Source organism: Alosa alosa, chromosome 9 (genome assembly GCF_017589495.1).
Source record: "Alosa alosa isolate M-15738 ecotype Scorff River chromosome 9, AALO_Geno_1.1, whole genome shotgun sequence".
Classification (NCBI taxonomy): Eukaryota; Metazoa; Chordata; class Actinopteri; order Clupeiformes; family Clupeidae; genus Alosa; species Alosa alosa.
In genome coordinates, this window is record NC_063197.1 from 8,540,593 (window position 1) to 8,561,941 (window position 21,349).

Genomic DNA, 21,349 nt, shown 5'->3' on the forward strand with positions numbered 1-21,349 from the left:
ACTTACAGAATCCTTTGAGAAATGCATTGGTGGATCAGTGCATTAGACCCGCCATGCCCACCAGTGATATCATAACATGAAAAACAAAACATTACAAGAGTAAGTGATGTTCGTGAAAAAAAAAAACAATAACTGATATTCCTTATGAAAGGGTAGATTCCAACAATGACCCTCTTAACAAAGGGGAATCCTCAGGCTTAGGGCCAAATGAGTCAGTGCCATAGAGATACGGGTAGAAGCTATAATGACTAGGCTAAGCCTGACATCTAGTGGTGATATGGATTTAAACAGAATCATAGTCACCGTGTGTAATATGACTCATTGTAGTAGCCTAGTTACTGTACACATATATCAAATAATCCAGAATTGAATTTCTCAGCTCAACAACAGTTAATCTAGTTCCTAGGCCCCAATGTAATGATAACTTTGAGCTACGAAACATTTACGAATATGTAGATAAGATAACGTTACCCATATTGTTGCTTGTAGCTGCTAACGCTAACTTTCATACTGGCTAGTAAATTATGCCACGTCTGTCATAAAAATATCCCTGCTACCGGTTTCCATGACCAGAATTAGGGTTAGGCTAGTTAGCGAGCATACTAAGGTTGCAAAATTATTTAAAATATGACTGACGTTAGTAGTTAGCTAGCTGGCTATCCAAGCCAAGCTATCATATGATAGTAAGTTAATGTCTTAGCTAGTTAAATCGGTTCCAAAGCAAATTATTTGAAACTGATACAGTAACATTTTAAGAAACCTGGATTAACTCGAATTGCTCGACTAACACTGCTTAAATGAGCCATCTATCGCTAAATATCAATCCATAACATTGCCTGAAACAACCAGCCAGCAAGCAGCAACAACCAACATTGACAGTTAATGTTACACGTTAGCTAGAGCTAACGTTAACTAACGTTACATTGGTTTGGGTAGCGATAGCGATAGCGGTGCGTCCTACAAAATAGCACCATTCAGTAAACCCGAATTATATTAAAAATGTTGATTGCGTTGAAAGGAAATAACATGCAAACATAATACAGAGACAAATATTCATGTAACTTTACCATTGTTGTCGGAGTCCTCTGATAAGGTTTGATAGCTCTTAGCTAGAAGCTATCTTCAACAGACTGGAGCTTGGAGCCTCGTAACCATAGCAACACATGCATTAATAAAGTATTTTAAAGCCATGTGCCCGTATGGTTTCGTATACATACGCAAAACAATGAATTAATACATTATTTGAATATTTTTTTAAACGATCAAATAAATGATTTAGTAAACTATGTAATTCAAACCGGAAGTAGTACTATGACCTCTTGCAATTTGCAACTAGAAATCTGCACAAGACAGACCAGTCACCAGACATTCTCTGGACAGACACAAGACATATCCAACAAATGTTTTGTTTGGGTTTTAGTATCTGTTTATTCTCAAATTCACTGTCCCAGATAAGTTTTAGTTCATTTAAACGAAAAGCCATGTCAACTGTGATTTTGAGAACGGATCCTTGATCAGCAAGTGAACAAGGAGGCTACATAAGAGCAAAGTACAGCTGCGTAGACACATTAGTTAACTTGTAACAGTTACTTATTAGCAGAGACATTATACTTTTGCCAGTTGCCATTCGACAATAAGTGGCCCCAGATGTCAACTCTGTAATATCGAGGCAAGAAGAAATGACTGAAAAAGCTGCAGCAAAGTTCTTCATTTTGGACGGAGGTCTATCGACAGAATTGGAGGCAGCTGGGTTTAAAATACAGGTAGCCTACATTAGAATACAGTACCACCAAATTGCAAATTGTTTTGTGGAAATGCATGTTTTCACAGTCCACACCCTTGCAGGGCGATCCGCTGTGGAGTGCTAGACTCTTGCACACAAACCCCAAGGCTGTCAAGGATGCACATCACAGGTAAACCCTTTTGAAAGGCATAGCCTATGTGATAATAATTTGATTTAGATAATTGTATTATGACTATGTACACAAGCTCGTTGTGAGTTGTCAACCTGGGTCATTCAGTAATTTGTCCTTTTACAGATTTCTCAGCAGTGGCTCCGATGTCATCACAACAGTTACATACCAAGCCAGTATAGAGGGATTTGTGCAACATCTGCACCAGACACCTGACCAGGCTGAAATACTGCTGAGATCAGGGGTTCAGCTGGCCAAAGAAGCAGTCAATAACTTCATATCTGATAACTTTCCATCAGGTAGGGCCCACAATCTGAGAAATCAAATATTGTGAGAATTAGAATTTATTGAATGTTCAAGGTGGTAATGCCGCTATGATGTAATCCATTTGGTCCTGATCGACTGGTTGTCTCCTAATGTATAAAGTCACAGAATGCTCCAGGCTATCCATGACAGACAAGTCATTCACCAGACACCCATGTGGAACGTTTTGACATCTAAGCCTGTTTGATGCTATGTCTTTACTGCTGAATTATTTAGCAGTGTTTGCACAGCATACCCCATCTAATGTTTATTTACGTACACGTCTCCTGAAGACCGTAAGCAGCCTTTAGTGGCAGGCTCTGTGGGTCCCTATGGAGCATTTCTTCATGATGGGTCTGAGTACAGTGGATCATATGAAGCTGGAATGAGTGTTGAGGTGAGGCTATGATTGACACGTAACAGTACTGCATTTAATGCATCTGCCATCTGACACCTGCCACGTAGTGACTGAAGCATCTGCCCTCTGCTCTCAGGAGCTAAAAGCCTGGCATCGACCTCAAGTCCGTGCCTTGGTTGCTGCTGGTGCGGATCTTATTGCCATGGAAACTATACCAAGTTTTAAAGAGGCAGAGGCTTTGGTGGAATTGCTGAGAGAGTTTCCAGATACAAAAGCCTGGCTGTCCTTCTCTTGTAAGGTAACATGACAGCAGCCATGCTGCTAATGCTACTCTACTACAGGGGTTCTCGACCCTAACTTCTGAGTGGGAACCTTTAGGCCAAATATTTAGTGATATTAACAGTTGTCATATGTGAATCAAACCGAGACTAACAAAATTATTTTTTCAGGATACGCAAACTATTTCAAATGGGAAGAAATTCAGTGAAGCTGTGGAAATGGCCTGTCGATCAAAGCAGCTGGTTGCTGTCGGACTGAACTGCTGTCCTCCTGCACTGGTCAAACCTCTTCTAGAGTCCATCAGGTTGCCCAAGAGTCCTGACGTGAGCTGGATTGTGTATCCCAACAGTGGAGACGGCTGGGATCTTGATACGGGGTGAGGCCATTTAAGACCATGAAAAGACTCTTGAGTCTTAATTTACTACAGTGCTTTCACAGACAAGATTACATTTAGAAAAATGGATGATTTGACCAAGTGGGTTCAAGTTTGAAATGTCATGCTGCTTTTGACCATACTGTTTTACAGCTTGGTCACTGAATGAGGTGTCATGAGGACCACAGACAGAACTGTGCATTTTAAAACCTCAGAGCTAAATAAAATGTCTTTTCACAACTAAGACATTGCATTAAAATAACCTAAAGCATTTACAATTATTAAATCTAACTTAAAGCATTTAATAGAATGCTGTTATAGTGCTCGTTTAATCTGTTATGTATTGTATGAAAAGGTGGATAAGATCAGAGGAGACACAACCCTTCGTTTGGCAGGCACAGGAGTGGGCAGCCCTGGGTGCTTATTGGATAGGTAGGTGCAGATATTATAATCGTGTCATAAACATCATGTGATGTGGCCTGATCCTTTACATTTTCAGTGACTGGAAGCTCTGTTTGGCAGGAGGATGCTGTGGTGTTCGCCCTGCTGATATTACAAAGCTGAGAGGACAACTCCTCGGTACACTGCAATAACAAGCTGAGAGGACAACTCCTCGGCACACTGCATCGCTTGGCGATACAATAGCATGGCTGCTGCTATCAGAGATTTAAAAAAAATAAATAAGAAAATAGAATTGTGTGTGCCCAATCAGGGAATCTTTGCCATTTGTAATAAAACTCACCACTGATGTATACGAAGTTGTAGAAATGTTTATTTATAAGGGAGAACTACAGCAAGGTAGCACAGTTCTTTGCATGTACAACCGTCTTAGTGACTAGACACTTAATACGATGTTCCCATAGCAAAGGCAGGACAGGCAGAGCTCTGAGCGTACAGCACAGGTAAGCAATCATGCAGACTTCCTCGTGGCTTTCATACTATATTCATTCCTAACTACACAGAAGCTCAAAATATCCCCCTGTACAGTGATAAGCCTAATCGGCACTACTTTATCTGTCTTACAACCCACTCTGAATACCATTAAGTTACAGGGTTGACAGGAATAATATCATTTTACTCCTAAACTATAGCATTTTATTGCATTTTAGAGGCAGCCTTTAGGCCCTGCATCTACCTACCGGTAAGTGCATCTGCCTTGTCAAGTCCAAATATGTAGTGTTTGACAGCAGCAGGGACAGGACTCAAGTTGCAGAAAAACCCTAATATGGACACTTCTCCCATGACATATTTTCTCAGAGTTTCTCACTATGAAAAAAAAGTCATGTTCACAAAATAAATCTTCACAGATTTTATTACATAAAAAGTGCAGTTAAATTACTTATAAATAGTAAACAGCTATTGATAGTATAGCGCTTAGTAATAGTATAACTATTTATTTTTTGATCTCCTGATCTTCCCAATATAGGATTCATCCACTTGGTGGGTTCAATAAATATACACAGCTTTAAGATGCTCGGGAGTAGGCATTGGTAGTATTGTCTTCTGACACAGACTTCTGACATAGGAATGTGGTTTGAATGAAAACCGTTTCTTGCACACAACTACAACTGTAGCATGTCACTGTTCATGCTGTACACTTCACAGGACATGTCTTCTCTGGCTTAATAACCATTTAAATGACAACCATTACACTTTGTACAAACCTGCACAACTGCAGGACTCATCACACTCATGCTTCGGTCAGCATATTGCACAATTGGTTGAGGTCTGCCCTCTTCATTCTACACTAACTTCTTTCTATTCAGGTCAGCTGATGGAAGCAAAAGCATACAACGATAGGATGTTGCCTTGGATGTTAGCGGTGCTCTACACATTGCTAGCCACAAAGTGTACACTTTTAGGAAACTATTAATTTGTATGCTCTGTGTTGTGTGCAAGTAAAACATTTTTATGATCCACACTACACGTAAGACATGGTCTTGAAAGCTGACTGAAGCTATTGCGTTGAACAAATAAAATGCTTGACCTGCTTTTTGGGGGGTTTTGGAGATGAATTTGCCCAAATACTGCACTGTACTTCAACATCAAATGTACAATGACTCGGCACAATTCTCCAGTAAGCAGTCAGTCGATGTCCTCCTCTAGGTCACTGTCGGGCGAGCTCTTTTGCCTGTACTCAGCTGTGTTGGACAGCCGTTTCCAGGCGGCGTCGGACTTCTGGGTTCCCGTGCTGTTGGAGCGACCCAGGCGCCTGGCTGCGCCCTTCTCCTCAGATCCTTCCCCTGCGCCACCCTGCCCTCTCTGCTCTGCCCCCTGGTGGTGGATGTCATAGCGCAGGTTCTCCAAGTTCAGAGCCCAGGGGCCCAGTTTCTGCCAATTCACCCGCTGGAATGCCATGATGCAGTGCAGGTTCCCACCCACCTGAAAGCAAGGCAAGGCAAGTTTTTATATATATACACATTTCATACACAGGTAATTCAATGTGCTCTACATAAACAAAGAATAATAGTAAATAAAAGCATAGAAGGGCAATAGTTAAAAATATCTTAAAATGGTAAGTACATAAAATAGAATAATAATAAAAAACAGACAGATTCAAGATTCTGTAAAACGGTGATTCTTTATCAGACACCCAGTGAACAGCAGCACTTTAAAGATTTTTGAAAGTAGCCCTGATTGTGTGCACACACATATATAGCAGGAGAAAAGAAAGCCAGTTTTCAGATTCACTGACTGTGGATATATTTGTACTTTTGAGTGCAAAACTTAAATGCAAAATGTATTAGGAAAAAAGCTGACCTTTTTGGTTTTCCTATACTGGATGCCTCTCTCTGTGTGGCGAATATCAAGATATTCTGGATTCTGTGTGTTCAGGTCTGTCACAATATCTGTCCACCTAAAAAACAAGAGATTCCAACACAGCACCCATCCTCAATGCTATTTGCATTTCTATAATCAGTGCTTCATATCTTGCTTTAGATGCTTAAAAAGGAAAAGGGATGGCTACGGATACAGTTATTTTTCATGGAAAAGAAAGAACATTTCAATGACAGAAAAAAGGGATATTTCTTACTTTTTGCAATGGATGGCAGGATGCTTCCTGCTCGGTTCCCCAATGAGAATCCAGTATTCCATATCATTTTGAGGAAGAGGGCCTCTACAATCAACAAGAAACCTTGTAGCCTCTTCAAAGTATAAATGCACTTATTACTAAAAATATCTATGCGGTGTCAAAGAGATTGATTGAGCCAATTAGCGTCCATTATACCTGTAGGCCTTGGCTGCTTTTAGCGGTGTAGCTTCGAAGCCCACAGGGCAAAAGTAATGGTTCTGACAGTGATAAATGTAGGCCATGGACTCGTCCTTCAGTCCCGTGGTCAGCTTCAGTAACGCTCCCTCAGCTGTTAGGGGGAAGACAAATGCAGCATGAGCACACAATACGCCTGCTCTACCAAATCATCCTACCATGGCGTGCAGGCACCTTCGATAAGCTCTACTATACCATTTACTCAGTACTTAAGTACTCATGATGGATAGCTCTGTATATTGTCATTTTGGTGAATGTTGGCATGAAGCATTGACATACTGTTTCTAACTATTCTCATGAAGCTCTTTAGAGAGGGGGGCATTTGACAGGAGTAATAATAATAATATTAGTATAAGCTTTATTTGTATAGCATCTTTCATAGAATGCTATAATAATAGAGATACAAATACAATACAAACAAACAAAACAAAGTAAAGTAAGTAAAGTATCTCTCTCTCACCTGTCTCTCCAGCAGTTTTGTGTTTTCCATGAGGCTTGTATAGGATGTAAGAGCATCCTCGAACGCGGAAATTGTCGTTGATTTGTCTGAACCATCTGCTTGACAAAAGACATCCATTGTGAAGAAAACGTCAGGTAGTACAGCTAGAGAAATCCAGCTGAGGAGAGGAGGACATCGTGACCTACGTACCGCATGAGAGTGGCATTGCCTGTGAAAGGGCCGAACTTGATCTCTTCAAAGGGTGGCTGGAACCCCAGAATATGCAGAGCCTCTTCCTGGGAAATAGGAGGAAGGCTGAAAACAGAGAGGACATAGTCATATTTAGGGTTACACACACACATACTAACTCAAAAGTTATTCCTGTCATCTTTGTGAATGACCCTTTGACAGGAGAAAGGTTTCATTAAGCGTCACTTTGTGACAATCTGCGTAGAGACATCTGGTCCACTCTAATATGTAGGCAACACTCCTACAGCTAACTATATTACACCCCTTGCTTCACTGTAAGTACAAGCCTACAAGGCCTAGTATAGCTTAACACATACCTTCCTGCTCCCAGAGTGCTGTACAAAAAGTTCCAGCAGGAAACTAATGAGGAGATCCCACATGATGTCTTGTACTGTGGTCGGCTTATGCAGTACCTGAAACACATCGCAGAGGAATATCATGAAGGAACTAATGATGCGGCAGAGCTATTTATAACCACCGTTTCTGTAACGGGCTCCTACCATCTCCTGAGGTCCATGACTTTTCTCTGTTTGATCTCCTCCACAGAAGCCTGAGCTGGGATGTCTGGCAGATTCTTGCTTGGTCTGTCAGCAGACTTCATCTTTTTACTGCTGAATTTCTTTGTATTGCCTGGAAATCAGAAGTATCTTAAAGTCAATTATAGCACACAAGTCAAAATAGAATTATTTAATTCCACAGTCTCCATTCTTAACACACATTACACAGTTTTGTTATTTCTTCCCAGCAGCATCTAGGAAATAATTTAAATAATGAAAAATATATAAAGACAGAACTGTAGACTGATCCTAAAGGTAGTGGTTAGTATTAACCATAAAGTTGCACAAAAAAGTTACGAGAAACATGATGCTAAAAGTAGCACCATTTCATGTCGCCAACATATGGTCACTGAAATAAGTCCTATGAGTAAATTCAGCTGAATTCAGGGCAGGCAAATGGACCGCAATGTCCACTACACTATGGTGGTGATGCAATGAATGACGCAATTCACTGTTTCCGTTCAATTTTGCATTAAATATCAGAGAGGACCATCAGAGAAGTCTTATGTCACTGATGTCATAGAGTGTGTTATGCAAGCAGCACCAGATGGCACCTGGGACAGCTCTCTCTTTTCCTGGCACTCCTCACACGCCATCAAACAATCCAGGCTCTGTTGCAAAATAACAATAAGCACCACTACATTATTAACAGTGCATAAACCCCTGGTCTGCGCCCTGGAAGGCAGAGTGTTCAGTAAGGAGAGATGCTGTGAAGGAAGGCTATGATCAGAGCAAGGGCAAGATGAGCCCGGGGTGACAATGTGCCAGACCTTAGACGGAGTTGTTTAATAATTGATGCCTCTTACTTGTCCTTGATTTTCGCGTCAAAACAGCATCAAAGTCAGTGGTGTCAATCTCCCAGGCAAGGACAGGTTTTGTGTTGCCAGGCGACACCACTTCCATGTCATAGTCCCCGTCTATGGGAGAACTGCTGCTGGTGCCTCCCACCTGGCCCTGCGACAGGTTTACAGTGTTGGACTTCAAGAAGGTTGTCTCCCCATCCTGCTTGTTGATGGGCCCATCCCTGGGGGTGCTGTCGGGGGGTCGGTAGATGGCGGTGGCCTGGTTAAGCAGCGCGTAGTCGGAGCAGACCGTGTAGAACTTCTCTCTGGAGTGCGTGACGGGGCAGGTCCAGGGCAGCTGCAGCTCGGCGCTGGACGCCCGGCGCGCCTGCAGCGCCTCCCGCGTGAAGGAACTCAGGAAGCTGCGCTCATCGTCCCGGCTGGGGCCTCGGGCAGCGGGGTTGGCCTGGTCACTCGTGCTTGATATGTTTTCCCCTTTGCTATCTGCAGTGTTAGGCATTGAGTGGAGAACTTGGGAGGTTGTGGAGAGAATTGTGCTAGGGTCAGGTTGCCTGGCAGATCATGGAATTGCTATGAGGAGGACAAAACACACCAAAGACAAACACTGATGAAAATGCACATGGGTTTTCTACTATTAGTTGATTCGGGTAACTGTCCACTCAAGGAACACTTGATATTGTGCATGGCAAGCCTAGCCTACTTATGGTTAGGAGAAGTATAATGGATCAAAATAATGTCCCTCTATTATTGCAGTGTCTTTCCAGCCAGAATTATGTTTACATTTAAAAACAAACGAATAAGTGAATACCTGACAGGTGTCCTTTTAAGCATCAGACTACTCCTCAGTTGGGTCAACTATTACTCAGTTAGTTGCATTATTCCCACAGTCATCATGCAATATAATGATCCTGACCATGCAGCATAAAATTGTAAAAGCAAATAATAGACGAACACAAAAACATTCTCTTAACTCTATTGAAATTAAAATCTGTGTCATCCCAACTACAGGTATGTAGGTAGGCTACATAGTGCTACCTAAGGCTGTTCACTGCACCCAGTGAGTTAATCTAGGACGCTGAATTTATCGGCAAAACCATACCTATTATTATCGTCTACATTGTAGGCTACAGTAAATGTTAATATCTCTCAAATTGCGACATTAACTCGAGGAATAACGTATAGGTTAACGTTAATGTTAATAAAAGGCTGTTGCCACTTTAACTGTTGCCATCTTTGACTGTTGTTATGAGATCACAAGGAGATATACTTTCTCACTTACATCAGAGGCATATGCCTACTGCATCATATCGCACGTGAACTTAATATAATAAGGAGTAGGCTACATACCTTCCTTAAATATCATGCAGAGGATGATCAAATACCAAACTGCATTCAAAATGAGCTTAGCATCACCATCACAACCCACATCCCATCTTCCGCTACGATTCCTCATCAGACTGTACCGTTCATTGAGGCCAACAGGGGGTGATCTACTAGAATGATCAAATGTAGGCTATTTAGTTTAATGTTGCATCCACGTCATTGCGGATAATTAACAAAAATGTTATGCCATTAATCTATATACTATCTAATTACATCCTATAGGATCTTGTAATGATCAATTTTCGAGCAATAGGAATTTATTTATGGCTTCGAGAAATCTCCACCCTCTAGATGGGACCTCTTGGTTTAGACGGGCTGCTACTGTTCTGAGGTCAGCCAATCTGTTCGTTCAAGGGACAGGGACGGGGACGGGCGGTATATATTGACACTGTTACATATCATAAAAAAGGCAATGCATATTCAGTAGAGGAAATTTTATATCGTCTTTACAATATGGCCTAATAGCTGGCGACCACCACCTTGTTTCTAACGAATTATTTTCTTTACAGTCGTCATTCGTAGCATATAGGCCTATTATGGTATTGTTATTATTCTGTTAATTCTATCCAGTCTATTCATATTATTTTTTAATTAGGCCTATTTAATTGTAAAGATAATCTAATGTTTGTCAATGTCATTGTAGGCCTAAATCGCTTTGGACAAAAGTAGGCTATCTGCTTAGAATCATCATTTAAACATTAGGCCTATGTTATCAACCATGATATTTCCCCCCAAATTACAATGATAATAGTGGTTATAATAATGTTTCTTTGCCTTTGTAATTTGTTATTTCCCTAATTTGTTTATTTCAAAAAACTTCATCAGGTCCATCTCAAGTTTACCGATTTCATGTCGCAATGTGTTTTATTTGTGAGCCGAATCCCTAATTAGTGGTAGGCCTAATTATTCTCATTTTATTCCTGCAACCTGATGTTTTGTGGGACTTACATTTTGACAGTTTGGCTAACTTTTAGGCCTACTACGGCCTACAGAGCGCGTATCAACTTGCTGAACAGCCCTACATTCTGTATAGACTCTCATGTACAATAGTTCATTGCTGGTTCATTGGCACTAAGCAGTGTATTGAAACTTCCATTCTGGTATACCTGTACTCAACTGTGGGTGTGCATATATTTGTGTAAAATCAGTGGAGAACACAAATAAGGCCTACATTAAATCATATGGACACTGTTAAACTACATATAGAGAAGTTTGGACATTATGTCTAGAAGCTCCAAGGTCACCTCTCAGGAGATTAGCAGAGACTTTTGGAATTTGATGGCTTAAGTTAAAAATACCACCGATCAACCATCTAAGGAAATGTGATCTCACCCTTTTCTCCTAAACCTCCCTTAGAAGAGTTAAGCAGCAATGAGAAAATATATTTAATTTCATCACCTTAATATACAAACATAAAATCTGTACCATGATGGTGGACAGGCTCCTCTATGATCTGTAAATAATATGTGCCATTCCGAACTTACTGGTAGATATCAATGGTAAAATAAAAAAAATGGTCTCCCTCCGAAAATATGAATCTGCTCTAGTTGGGTCTAGTCTGAGACATCACTTTCAATTCCAAAACGAGGCAGCATAAGTGAAGATGTGGTCTCGAAACCAAGACCGGACCCAAATTCTACAATACTACTTGAAGCACTTGAAATTGGAGACCATGAAATGAAGTGTGGCCCTTGCATGAAGACATTTGTAAAAGTTTCCACTGTGATCTAGGCTACTTCATTTTGATGTGCGTGAGCACAACACTGGTATTCTATTCCAGTAGGCACGAAACCCACTCTGCTTCCTGCCACCTCTACAAAACCTCTAAAACATTTTGCCCAAAGTGAGGATGTGGTTGAAACAGTTCCCATTAGCCTCATCTCATGGTCAAAATAGGATGCATGCATGGACTGGTTATTATCAGGAAGCCAGTGAAATAGGCTATTAAAGTAGCACATTTTTATCTCTTCTAGATGCCTCTAGAAGAGGCCACTGGAGATTTTTTACAAGTAAACTAACCTACATGATAAGTATTTAATGAATGGACAAATGTGCTATTTTCAATTTTGTCTTTTCTTAACAGAAATGTGCTTATTAATTTTCACTATTCACTCAGTGAGGGCTTGACACAGATAAGCAATGCCTCCACACAGGCCTCGAGCCTCAGTGGATCTACCCAGAAATAACCACACAACCACAGAGAGAATTCTTTGTAAACACCAACGAGATCATGCATCTCAGGTAACAAAAAAATGTGGTGAAGCCATCCTGTTCCTGTCATGGTCTGCATCATTGTGATTGGTCTGCATTTGTGAATAAGAACTCTAGACATAGCTATACCTCTGACCAATTCTGTAAGCTTTTTTCACCTCAACCTCTGATCTGTGCTGATAATGGCAGAGGCTATTTCTTCATGCATGTTCAGTTGTCCAATCTGTCGGAATTTTCTGAAATGTCCAGTGACTATTGTTTGTGGACACAGTTACTGCATGGGCTGCATCAATCAAGCATGGGATGAGGAGGATCAGAAGGCCATTTACAGCTGCCCTGAATGCAGGCAAACCTTTACATCAAGACCAATTCTTTCCAGAAATGTTATGTTAGCTGAGGTGCTTGAGAAGCTAAATCACTCTGGAATTCAGGAAACTCCTCATCCTTCTACTGAACTGGGAAACACAACATGTTTTGAGTGCACTGGAAGAAAGAGAAATGCCTTTGTGAGCTGTCTTTTGTGTCGGATATCTTTCTGTGAGAGCCACTATGCTGTTCATGAAATACAGCATTCAGGACATCACGGTGAACAACAGGTAAGGTCTAAAAGTCATATGTGGGATAAATAATTATGTGGGATAAATAATTAGACATTTAATTTAATCATACTTTCTAAACATTATTTATTATTATTATTATTATTATTATTATTATTAGTAGTAGTAGTAGTAGTAGTAGTAGTAGGCTAGTGGTAGTGGTTGTATAAATTGATATTTTGTTATTCCAAAGTTATCTATGCTATTGTTATTATTGTTGTAAGGCACTTTTGGGTATAAGCTACCATAAGGAATAACAGAATAAAGCCCATCCTTGCTATGCTGTTATGTTGATAAACATGTTTTTGAACCTATGAATCATAAGCCATTCAATATTGTTATTTCATCAACAGAGACAACTTCACACATACATTTCCAACAGAATCACAGAGAAAGAGAAAGATCTACAGACACTGGGGAAGGCTGTCAAATACATGAAGGTTAGTAGATGTACAACAATATCTAAGGGATTCTGCTGTTTCTGAGAGTTACCAAGTATTTTTCCCTTATGAGACTCCTCACTTAGTATATGCCACCCCACATGCCTTACAAGTATATGCTTCAATGGGAAACCCCTTGTCTGTCTGTGTCTGTCTTCTAGGGCTCTGCACATGCAATGATAGAATATAATAAGAGGATCTTCACTGAGCTCATCCGTTCCATTGAGAAGATACCATCAAAGCTCACCCAGCAGATCATGGACAAGGAGAGGACTGAGCTGGACCAGGCAGAGGGACTCGTTAAGCAACTGGCGGAGGAGATTGCGGATCTAAGAAGGCGAGCAGCTGAGCTGGAACAACCCTCAGAGACAGGCGATGATGTTTATGCCTCCCAGGTTACACACATTACGTTCAGTGATCAATTAAAAAAACAAGGTGAATATGTTCTAGAATATATTTCAGATTCCAAACTGATCTGTCTGTCATGTTTTTTTTTCTCCATTAGGTAACGCTTTCAGGATCTAAAAATAGCCAGTCGTCCACATACAAACCAAACATTTCCTTTGGAGATGTGTTGAATATGGTCTCCGAGATGAAACAGAAAATACTGGACCTTTGCAACGCAGAAGTGGAGAAGATTGCAGCAAAAAGTAAGCATTAGGGATGTTTAGTGATATACCTCATATACCTATGCAGGACGTATGCTATACTGTATTTGCACTGCCACAACATCCATTATTATACGTGGTTTATTCCAACAGTTACAGACACTCCGATCATCACCTTGGAGCCTAGAACCAGAAAGGAGTTTCTGAAATGTAAGTCCTGCATGTCATGCTTAGCACCCACAATACATTATGGATCAGATTCACAGCTGTCTTCTTGACAGTCAGTACTTCACTGGTCATCGGTCATTAAGAAAGTGTGTTTTTTTTTTCACCATCAGACTTTTGTCATCTCACATTGGATCCCAACACAGTACACTGCTCACTGTTGCTATCCAAAGAAAACTCAGAAGTGGAACACACCAGCTTGACCCTGCCATATCCTGACCACCCCGACAGATTTGATTATGTCTATCAGGTGCTGTGTAAGGAGGCTATTTCAGGCCAGTGTTACTGGGAGGTACAGTGGAGTGGCCGAAATGGTGCCATTGTGGCAGTCTCTTATAAAGGTATCAATAGGAAAGGCAGTGGTTATGTGAGCCTATTTGGATATAATGAGCAGTCCTGGAGACTGCGGTGCACTCCATTAATTTGTTCTTTTAAGCACAACAACAAGGAGATTCAGTTTCCTCCGATCCCCAGTTCCTCTAGAATAGGTGTTTATGTAGATCACACAGCAGGAACTCTGTCTTTCTACCAAGTCTCAGAGCCCATGATTCTTATCCACAGAGTTAAGACCACATTCACTGAGCCTCTCTATATAGGCTTTGGAGTTCACATAGGATCCTTTGTGAATATTTACAACCCACTTGTTTAGTTCAACTGTAACGTCCATATTTATGACTGCTGCTAGTGGTAGAGTTAGGAGTAGTCAAAACTTTTTTCCCCCAGAATGTTTGGTTAACGATTCCCGGGAAACATAAAACTTGGTGGGCATATTGCGTTTGGTCCCCAGGGGCCCCCCCCCCTTGATGAGCCCATGAAAGCCGGGCAAATGCAGTTTTCACTGAATAAATAACCACTGCACCCAAGATGACCACACCATGATGAAAAAACATTTCACTTTAAGCACCACTATCTTCGGCTGTGATGTTCTGAACTGCACTAAATGTTATGTGTGTGTATAGATGGTGGTGTTTAGTGAAGGGTTGCGGGTAGGGGATGTAGAGAAATTCAGATGTTCATGTTGAAATGTACTTTCAGCCGAGATAAAAAGCCTCTGTCACACACATACGCACACACACACACATGAGCGAACACACACACACACACAGAGAGAGAGAAGCACACATACAATCAAATAAACACGCACACTCACTTACATAGCAAGAGAAGTACTCCCTGTTGATGTGCTGTAAGCTTACTCTTATAGTCTTATAGTGCGTTACATAAGCTTACTAATAACATTTCTATTTTCTTTTCTGTTTTTGTGAATAGCCTTATACATTTAGTTTAGGCTTAGTTGGGAGTTGTTTTGTTTTACATGTATTGTTTTCTCCTGTTTTGGTTTGTTAGGGAGTGAGGTTAATTTCTGTTTTTAATTTTAGGTTTTTGTTTTCAGGTAACTAGTTCTACTCCAAATAGGTAGTCTTAGTTATTTTGCCGCCTGTTTACTGTTTTTGGAAATACCGGTAAATACAGAATTAGAGAAACTCAAGAATACTTAGTTAACTGTCAGAACTGTTTTCACGTTTGCTCTTATAAAATAAAATAAAAGAATCTGAAGTTGGTTATGTTTTGACTTTTTAATCTCTATTCAACCTTTATTATGAAGCGGTGATGGCAAAACCTGCTGTGAAATGTACACAATACTTCCTCTAAGATTAACAGAGGCAAGCAAGTTAATTAGTTTGAATCGGGTGTGTTCTTATACCACATCCATTTGCATAAATGCTGTTTTACTGTCATCTCAACAATCATCTCAAGTCTATGACTGTCAGGCAGCCTGCTTCATGTGTCTGCAACACGTGTTCTGTGGTCATTTAAGACTGGAATGTTTGTCAAGAGGAGTTAGGAGCAGGGCATTTTTTGGGAAATGTATGCATATAGTGTGATGAGTCATTTCCAAATTGTGAGTAGTTGGCTATGTTCTCCCATGAAGGACTGTAACACGACAGTTGTTTTCTTGATAACTGACTCCATGAGTCAGTTGAACTGAACAGTTCTATAACCAAATCAGTGTAGGCTATGGGAGGCAAGTATTTACAGTTTTTTCAACTGCTTACACACTAAAGTTTTGCTTGTCACACAATTCTCTAAACATGTCTTTCAAACACCATAACCCCACACCAAATCTGCGAAACTATAAACTATTCTCAGTGCCAGAATCAGTTTTCAATTTCCTAACACACATATTGCAAAACATCACCCACAATTCTCTACCTAACATACAGATATCTAACAAGAAGTAACTTGATTTCGTCTTTCAAACACAGCCTATCAAAATGCCACACTTATTCGCCACTTTTTGACTCTCAGTCCTAAATGTACAAACACTCATTAGTTTACTGAACGCCATCCAATCATTGCTTTAGTATAGGCCTATGAATATGGAAAAAGCAAAGTAATTTCATAGTCAGTTATTTTCTTTCTTTGGAAATACAGTCATTTCTGTCTTTGGCAAAATCAGCTTCTTAGAAACCCATGTGCATCTTGTGGTATTGAGTTTTGCCTTGTGGTTTCTTTTTTCTTGTTGGCTGTAAAATCTTGTAGCACACACACTTTTCTTTGGAAAAAGCAAAGTAATTAGAGATAGTCAGTCATTTCCTTCAGCTTTTTCAAAACTCCATGTTCAGTGATCACTGTATTTTGCTTTGTTTTTTTCTTGCTGGCTGTAAAATGCTAACCTGACTCCCGCCAGATGAATTTCGTTCCGCCTAGCTCCACTCATCCATCTGGAACCGATCCATTAAAGTGTTGCTTCAGAAGGCTGGGCCTAATCAAAAAATGCTTGCATATGATTGAATAAGCCACTTGTCCGTCATCTATTGACGTGCTACTTCAACCACTCACATCGAAGCCAACCCGTGACGCTGATAACAGTCTCACAGTCGCTTCTACGCTATGTCACATCTATGAAACTCCCGCCCTGCCTCCTGATTGGCTGTACCATAAAATCGGTTGCAGAAATCACTCTCAATGGAAGAGGTCCCAGGTGGATGTGAGTGAAGCTAGGCGGAGCTAAGCGGAACGAAATTCATCTGGCGAGAGCCAGGTTAGCAGGCTAAAATGCTAGCCCTGGAAGCAAATGTAATTTGCTGCCGCTAGGGTGCGTCTAGATTTCTAGGCTAGTAAAATGCTGTATTCGCAACAGCAAATTATTTGGGAAAAATCGTTATTTTTGGTTTCAATATTGCTTGCATTTTTTACTATTTCAACTTCTATTTGTAGATACTATAACTTTCACTCTTCAATGGAAATACATAAAGCCTATGAAAGGCAGAAGAGCTTTAGGTTTTGAGCAACATGTCAATGTAGCCTATTCCAAATGTCATATTATGACAAAAGTGTTTATAATGTGAGGCGAATGTTTGCTTTAGAGATGTGTTTATGACATTTTGCTGGAAATTGTGAGGCATTTTGTGTGGGCAATTGAGGGTTTTGTGTGTAGGGTTTTGAAAAATAGACACAGAGTTTAGAAAATGTGCGTAAATAGTTGTAAAAAAAAACTGTAATGTCTACCCCTGCTCATGATATGCCTGCTTTTAGCAAATGCACAAATCTCCATTACTCCATTAGTCGACATGATATTTCAATTTTATTCTCGAAATCTCAGTTTAATCTCGTCGTCAAATTTTGTCTTCTTCATGTGTGGTCCTCCGCCACCGCTTTCGGTCTCCGGCAGAGGGCAGCAGTAGGCCTACACTGAAGTCTGTGAAGTCAATACTCAAGAAGAAGTTCACGCCTGCGCATCCGTTTCATTTTAACAGCCTGGAAACAGGCACGATAATACATAGGTTTTTTTTGTCTGAAGTTAACTCGCTGACACTATTGTAGCGCAATGGCTGCGCGATATGACAGAGCTATAACGGTTTTCTCTCCTGATGGGCATCTTTTTCAAGTGGAATATGCACAGGAAGCCGTGAAAAAAGGGTCAACTGCGGTAAGAGTGGCTAGTGAACTTCGTTGCAACTGATTGCGGATAACGTTACCTACTTTAGCAAGCTAGACAAGCTCTAAATTAGCTGTCTAATGACTGAAGTGATTGCAGGGTAACATTAACCTTAGTTATATACCCTTTCGTCGAGTTTGAACTTTCTGCCGATGTGTGCTTGGTAAAGCAGTTCTGTCAATTTTGTCACACTTCTGCACCATTGAATGAATAGCCAACTTATACAAGGTAGCTAACGTGCTAGCTGATCATGACTTGCATGTTGTAACGTTAGCTGGGGCAGCCAGACGCTAACGTTAGCTAACAGTTAGCCATCTACACTTATTGACAATAATACACTTAACTATGTGTTTTGTTTTAATAACAGACACATACACAATATTGTGCAGCCATAGAATCAATGGTTTGGTTTAGTTTAATGGACTGAGATAGTTGGTTAGTTGTCCCTGTTTATGATGCTAACATGCCGCAGTTGAAGGAGTTGATGGCATTATGAGATATCATTGTTACTCTTCGACTTGAAACTAATATTTAGCCTAATGTTTATTAAAGTCAAAGCGGCAAGTACCACTGAGTTTTGAGTGGTATTGTTTCTTCTAATGTCAGCATGGAAACATATATATTATTGTCAAAACAATGTACCCAGGTGATGGGACCACTGTCCACATCCAGGCTAACTTGCAAGAAGTTTTAGCTTTTAGTTATTATCTCATCTTCAGTTGGACATTTAAACACCAACCTCACTGAACCTGCGTCATGTCTAAGAGAGATAACCTAATGTTCTCCTTTGTTCCTAGGTGGGTATTCGTGGGAAGGACATTGTTGTCCTGGGTGTTGAAAAGAAATCCGTGGCCAAGCTGCAGGAGGAGAGGACGGTCCGCAAGATCTGTGCGCTGGATGAGCATGTCTGTATGGCCTTTGCAGGTACTGCATCATAACATTTGAGTGAAACTGTCCGTCTTGTATTGTTTATCTAGGAACTGATTTCTCCCAACCTTAAAATTCTCAGTTTTCATTAATCGCAGATGCAGTTAAGTTGTTGTCTCTTTCTGTGCTTGCAGGCCTGACAGCAGATGCCCGTATCGTTATCAACAGAGCCAGGGTGGAATGCCAGAGCCATAGGCTAACAGTGGAGGACCCTGTTACTGTGGAGTACATCACACGTTACATTGCAACACTCAAACAGGTAAACTACAGGATTCAGAAACAAAATCCTATCACCCTCCCCACCACAACTGACAAGTGCAGTTGATGGCTTGGTGTGAGTAAATGGTAACAAAAGCGAAAATAAACCCCCAAAAAAGCAAAAACCTAAAAATAAAAAAACCTAAAGTTCATTCAAATTTATGACCATTTCATCCACTGCTGTAGCTGTAGTTCCCCTTGTCATCATTTGCCCTCCCATTTACATTCTCCACTGTGTCTTTTGCAGTCTCACTGTGGATCGTTCTAGTAACTTGTTATTCTTTCCCTTGTGTACTTCCAGCGCTACACCCAGAGTAATGGCAGGAGACCATTCGGGATATCTGCCCTAATTGTCGGTTTTGACTACGATGGGACTCCTCGGCTCTACCAGACTGATCCTTCTGGAACCTACCATGCTTGGAAGGTGAGAAACGGCATATTCTCCTCTTATGATTCTTCATACATGAAATATGGACTGAGGAGAAGTGTTGGGCGGCATATGCCGATGCACTCTGCCTCTCCCTCCCCACATGCACAAATCGATGCTAACCTAGGTGCGTGTGATGTCTCCACTCAGGCAAATGCCATTGGGCGCAGTGCAAAGACCGTGAGAGAATTCCTGGAGAAAAACTACACAGAGGAGGCCATTTCCACTGACAACGATGCCATCAAGCTGGCCATCAAAGCACTGCTGGAGGTCAGATGAACATACTACCTCATTGAAAGTGTCATGTGTTAATAATATTCAGGAATTTCTCATATACGAGACACTGAGCACTAATTTGTGCTCAATACAAACCATCTTAGATGTTGTGGCATCCACACAGCGAGATAAGGCTGATTAATTGACAGTGCAGGGTGCAAGCAAGGAAAAGCAGGCGTAATTTGCAATTTTCTTGTAATAGAAATTGAAATAGTATTGAAATGAGCTGTAGTTCGTAGGTACAGGACATGGCACATTGTCTGCTGCATGTCATATAAATGAGCCCATTGTTGTAATGGTCAGCGGTTCAGAGAAGGACCTGAATGTTGGGCACGTACATGAAACTACTGGTTAGCGCTTCAGACTTGTAACCGGAGGGTTGCCTGTTCAAACCCTGACCAGTAGGCACAGCTTTTTCTTTTCGTACCGACAGGACTTGGTGATCTCGAGAAACGGAGATCTATGTGAAAAATTGCCGGATTTCTATTTTAAAGACCCTCGCACTCTGAGCAGGTCTTTGTGCTTGTAAAATAGCCTTAGGAAGTGGCTGTTGGGGTTTCAACTGTGTAATTTCAACAGGGTAGGGTCGTCTCAAATCAAACACCAACTTTGTGCACTTAACAGAAATGACGATAACATTTAAACATAACATTACTGGTGTTTTTAAAACGCTGTTAAAACACTTGTGCATGCATATTTGGTATTGTAGGTACAGAATTATGCGAACTGGAACACAGCACGAGAGATTTGAAATGATATGCCTCTGATCTCTATGCCTTCCCCACAGGTTGTTCAGTCAGGAGGCAAGAACATTGAGCTGGCAATTATCAGGAGAAACCAACCACTAAAGGCAAGCTATCCCCATATCCTCACTGATGCAACTTGTGTATGTGTGTACGTACGTGTTAATTACGTGTCTTCTTACACAGCTTCTGGAATCCAAAGAGATTGAGACGCTGGTGGCTGAGATTGAGAAAGAGAAAGAGGAGGAGGCGGAGAAGAAGAAGCAGAAAAAGCCTGCAACATAGATCTGGACCGTCTGCTTGGCCGTCTTATCTGCCCGGTCTTTGTCCTGGTTGGCCGGTGGGTCTGTTTGTTGTGTGTTTAGAGTGAGCTGTTGGAACATGGAAGCTGCTCAATAAACATTTCTTTTCTAGTTTGTAAATCTGTGTTGTATTCTTTGAATGCATACCACCAGGAGGGACACACCTGAACACTGGGGCTGTGGATACATAGGGTGAAAGCTGCATGTCTATACACAAACAAGACCAAGTGTGAGCGCATGTTCAGGGAGTTCACTTGTGGTTCAGCACTTTTTACGGAGAGGCATACTGTGAAAAATCCCCCCGGTCTTCGCCTGACATCAGACGCGCTGTCAACGTGCCGGAACATTCTATCTTTGATCTGCAGCTCAGAGGCAGTGAAGTGTTTTGAACAGACGGATGATCAATAATGAATTAAATTCAATGAATGTTCAGTTCACAAGAAATTGAGTTCACTAAGAATTGTTTAT

At 40.9% G+C, this 21,349-nt stretch overlaps 4 protein-coding genes across 6 annotated transcripts in view; 2 read left to right on the forward strand and 2 right to left on the reverse strand.

Moving 5' to 3' along the window:
* nme7 (NME/NM23 family member 7) overlaps positions 1 to 1,207 on the reverse strand; it is a 34,622-nt gene extending 33,415 nt beyond the window's left edge. Inside the window, exons 1-2 of one of the 3 annotated variants that reach the window (XM_048252681.1) lie at positions 1,068 to 1,207; positions 7 to 12 (exon numbers count right to left, since the gene is read on the reverse strand). In XM_048252681.1, coding sequence (XP_048108638.1) covers positions 7 to 12; positions 1,068 to 1,070 — 9 coding nt within the window. In that variant the 5' untranslated portion in view covers positions 1,071 to 1,207. Of the gene's footprint in view, positions 1 to 6; positions 987 to 1,067 lie in introns of those variants that run through there. The other 2 variants (XM_048252682.1, XM_048252680.1) reach the window with 2 other exon arrangements.
* Positions 1,208 to 1,249: 42 nt separating this feature from the next.
* Positions 1,250 to 3,980, forward strand: zgc:172121 (uncharacterized protein LOC337599 homolog). The gene is made up of 8 exons (XM_048252683.1): positions 1,250 to 1,763; positions 1,846 to 1,913; positions 2,040 to 2,212; positions 2,510 to 2,613; positions 2,711 to 2,872; positions 3,024 to 3,229; positions 3,582 to 3,658; positions 3,749 to 3,980. The coding sequence occupies exons 1-8, from the start codon at positions 1,680 to 1,682 to the stop codon at positions 3,817 to 3,819; spliced, it is 945 nt and encodes a 314-aa protein (XP_048108640.1). The 5' UTR covers positions 1,250 to 1,679; the 3' UTR covers positions 3,820 to 3,980.
* Positions 3,979 to 10,008, reverse strand: LOC125300626 (basic immunoglobulin-like variable motif-containing protein). The gene is made up of 10 exons (XM_048252678.1): positions 9,890 to 10,008; positions 8,546 to 9,112; positions 7,683 to 7,812; positions 7,500 to 7,595; positions 7,144 to 7,248; positions 6,955 to 7,049; positions 6,456 to 6,588; positions 6,261 to 6,344; positions 5,987 to 6,083; positions 3,979 to 5,608 (listed from the first exon to the last, which is right to left on the reverse strand). The coding sequence occupies exons 2-10, from the start codon at positions 9,039 to 9,041 to the stop codon at positions 5,312 to 5,314; spliced, it is 1,533 nt and encodes a 510-aa protein (XP_048108635.1). The 5' UTR covers positions 9,042 to 9,112; positions 9,890 to 10,008; the 3' UTR covers positions 3,979 to 5,311.
* Positions 10,009 to 17,745: 7,737 nt separating this feature from the next.
* On the forward strand, positions 17,746 to 21,001 carry LOC125300460 (proteasome subunit alpha type-7). The gene is made up of 7 exons (XM_048252421.1): positions 17,746 to 17,939; positions 18,746 to 18,872; positions 19,010 to 19,134; positions 19,435 to 19,557; positions 19,711 to 19,830; positions 20,624 to 20,686; positions 20,766 to 21,001. The coding sequence occupies exons 1-7, from the start codon at positions 17,838 to 17,840 to the stop codon at positions 20,862 to 20,864; spliced, it is 759 nt and encodes a 252-aa protein (XP_048108378.1). The 5' UTR covers positions 17,746 to 17,837; the 3' UTR covers positions 20,865 to 21,001.
* The last annotated feature ends 348 nt before the right edge of the window (positions 21,002 to 21,349 follow it).